We start from the raw sequence: 2,370 nt of genomic DNA on the forward strand, positions 1-2,370 counted from the left end.
CGAGGACTCCGTAAAGGCGGTGTCGTTTGAATGACCATACATAAGTTAACTCCAAACCCCCGAGTCCGATACGCCCCACCCAGGGATATCTTGGCTGCTGCACGTCCTCGCCCGCAAGAGTGGTCTCTTGTTCCAGCGTGTGATACATATCCGCTCTATCGGAGGGATATATTTTCTGTCCTGGTGGGGGCTTTGAGACGCCCATCTGCACTAGCTACCCGCTCATAGCGGTCGTCAACGAGAGTTGTGAGGGACCCTAGATTTTGACTGTACTGTTGGGGTTGACGTCTGTCGTCCTTGGAAGAGCTTCACCTCTTCCTGCCCGCTCTCGGCCGCCAGCATCGGGGAGTGTGCCTAGCCTACCGGGGGTGACATCCTTCCCAGCTGATTCCTCAGCCACGGTTACGCACCCTTGATTGACAGCATTCCGGGAGTGTGCACAATAGATAGGCATCCTCGGTGTTGATCCTGTCTCGATTGCTAGGGCACGACACGCAAAGGGTCGTTGAGCGGTCCCCACCTTTAATTCCCAAAATCAATGATCTAATAGACCATCAACTAACCCACCATAATATTATTGATTAACAATCCCATTACCGATGCCTAGTATCCACGTCTCTCCAGAAATACACACGTACAAGTACACACAGTTCCCATATGTCACAAGTCGCAAGCGTATATGTACAGTTCTCCCCTTCCTTAAACCGCCCAATCACTCTCCCCCCTATAAACTAAACGAACCGGTTCTTCTCCGCCCACACACCTCCCACCACAAGCCCTATAAACACTTCCCCCACCGACACCCCTACCCTCTTTTACTCTCCTCGCTTTTTCGGGGAACAACTCTCTCCACCTCTCGTTCCCATATCCACACGCTTCGTTAACATTAACCCCCTCGTTCCACCCCTGATGGTAGGCCAGCGGCCAAGTAATCACCAATTCTCCCGGAAACTGTCGAACAAGTATACTCCTCACACCCGCTCCCTCAAGCGTCTCCCGGGGTAGATAGATACTCTGATGCCTGACAAACTGCGAGCAATTCCCGGCATTGGGGATGCTCGCTGCGATAAAGTCTTCCAGGGCGGTGAAGCTCCGTGGCGAGCAGACGCGCCATGATTTGGGCGCGCCGGAGTGTTGGTAGTTCAGGGATAGTGCGTTGTAGTCTTCCGTATGTAGAGCAAACATGGTGTACGCCTGGCCGATGTATAGGTATGGTGTTTGGATCCCTGTCACGGCGGTTATGTTGTCGTGGAGGACGTTACCCGGGAGCAATGTTAGCTTCGGATCGGAGAGGGAGAGGTATCTGCGTAAGTCGTCCGTTATGTCATTGTCTGAGGAGTATTGGGTTGGGCCGTCCCGCGGTATTCCAGTGAGGATGTTTTTCCACTGACGACCTCGGAAGCACATTTTAGTCTCCGATAGGGCGGCGGTCGGTCGGGTCGAGGCTTGGATAATTTCTCGCCATTGCGATGCTGGTATTGTACGCTTGGTGGAGGAAGTTACATGGTATATTGGGGTTAAGTTTGATTTTGAGGAAGGGTGAAGGGGTAGCCGCTGGGTCATGGTGTAGAGTTCAAGATCTGGTGGGGCACGATCGCTCTCCGAGGAAGGGATTGGCGGAGTATCATTCCTATGCATTACACATCAGTCAGCACGTGTAACCCCATTACCCAAGAGAAAAAGAAAAGAAAAAGAAAAAAAACATGGGACGAAACAGACGCAAGGGAGCTAATCACTATCGTAGATCATGATCTTGATCAATTGGGAGGGATATGAAGGGGGAACAAACCATCCTTCAGGAATCTTAACCTTCACAACGCCCATCTCCACCCCAATCGCTTCTAGAACGCCCATCATTTCCACAAATCGGCTTCGAAAGTCCTCCAAAGAAGGCCGAACGAGGAACACTCCCGGCGCCCGCGTATCCCACTGATCCTCGCGTACCGCATTTAACCAATCCGGTAACCTTGGTAAGCGTACTCCCCCGTTGCAAACCTGCGTTTCCAAACCGATGAACACACTATCGAACAATTCGTTCTCAATGGTAGCTATCGATAATTTTGAAGGGAAAAAAAATTCCACCAACCGATCAGCACACGCGACCGATACAAACAGGCAAAATGTAAAAAAAAAATATTATTTTTTTCCTCAGAGGTATGGCTACTCACTACGCCTGCGCTTTTCCCAGCCTTCCTCCTCCTCGTCAGCTTTTCGCTTTTTATTGTTGCCGTTGTTGTTGTTGTTCCGCCGCTGCCCAGGGTCACCGAAGATTGGTATGCCGGGCAGTTCCTCTGGACGAAAGACTTCGAACGTGATTCCCGCGTGAGAAATATGTTTCGCGATTTCCGTAGGAGTGTCGGGATTCTCCAT

The 2,370-nt window shown here is 51.2% G+C and overlaps 1 protein-coding gene; it reads right to left on the reverse strand.

Moving 5' to 3' along the window:
- Positions 1-551: 551 nt before the first annotated feature.
- Positions 552-2,370, reverse strand: GSTUM_00005573001 (uncharacterized protein; the record flags this gene model as incomplete). XM_002837700.2 has 3 exons in its annotated part: positions 552-1,630; positions 1,790-2,048; positions 2,169-2,370. The coding sequence occupies 3 exons, from the start codon at positions 2,368-2,370 to the stop codon at positions 700-702; spliced, it is 1,392 nt and encodes a 463-aa protein (XP_002837746.1). The 3' UTR covers positions 552-699.

This window comes from Tuber melanosporum (genome assembly GCF_000151645.1).
Source record: "Tuber melanosporum whole genome shotgun sequence assembly, scaffold_2, strain Mel28".
Taxonomy (NCBI): Eukaryota; Fungi; Ascomycota; class Pezizomycetes; order Pezizales; family Tuberaceae; genus Tuber; species Tuber melanosporum.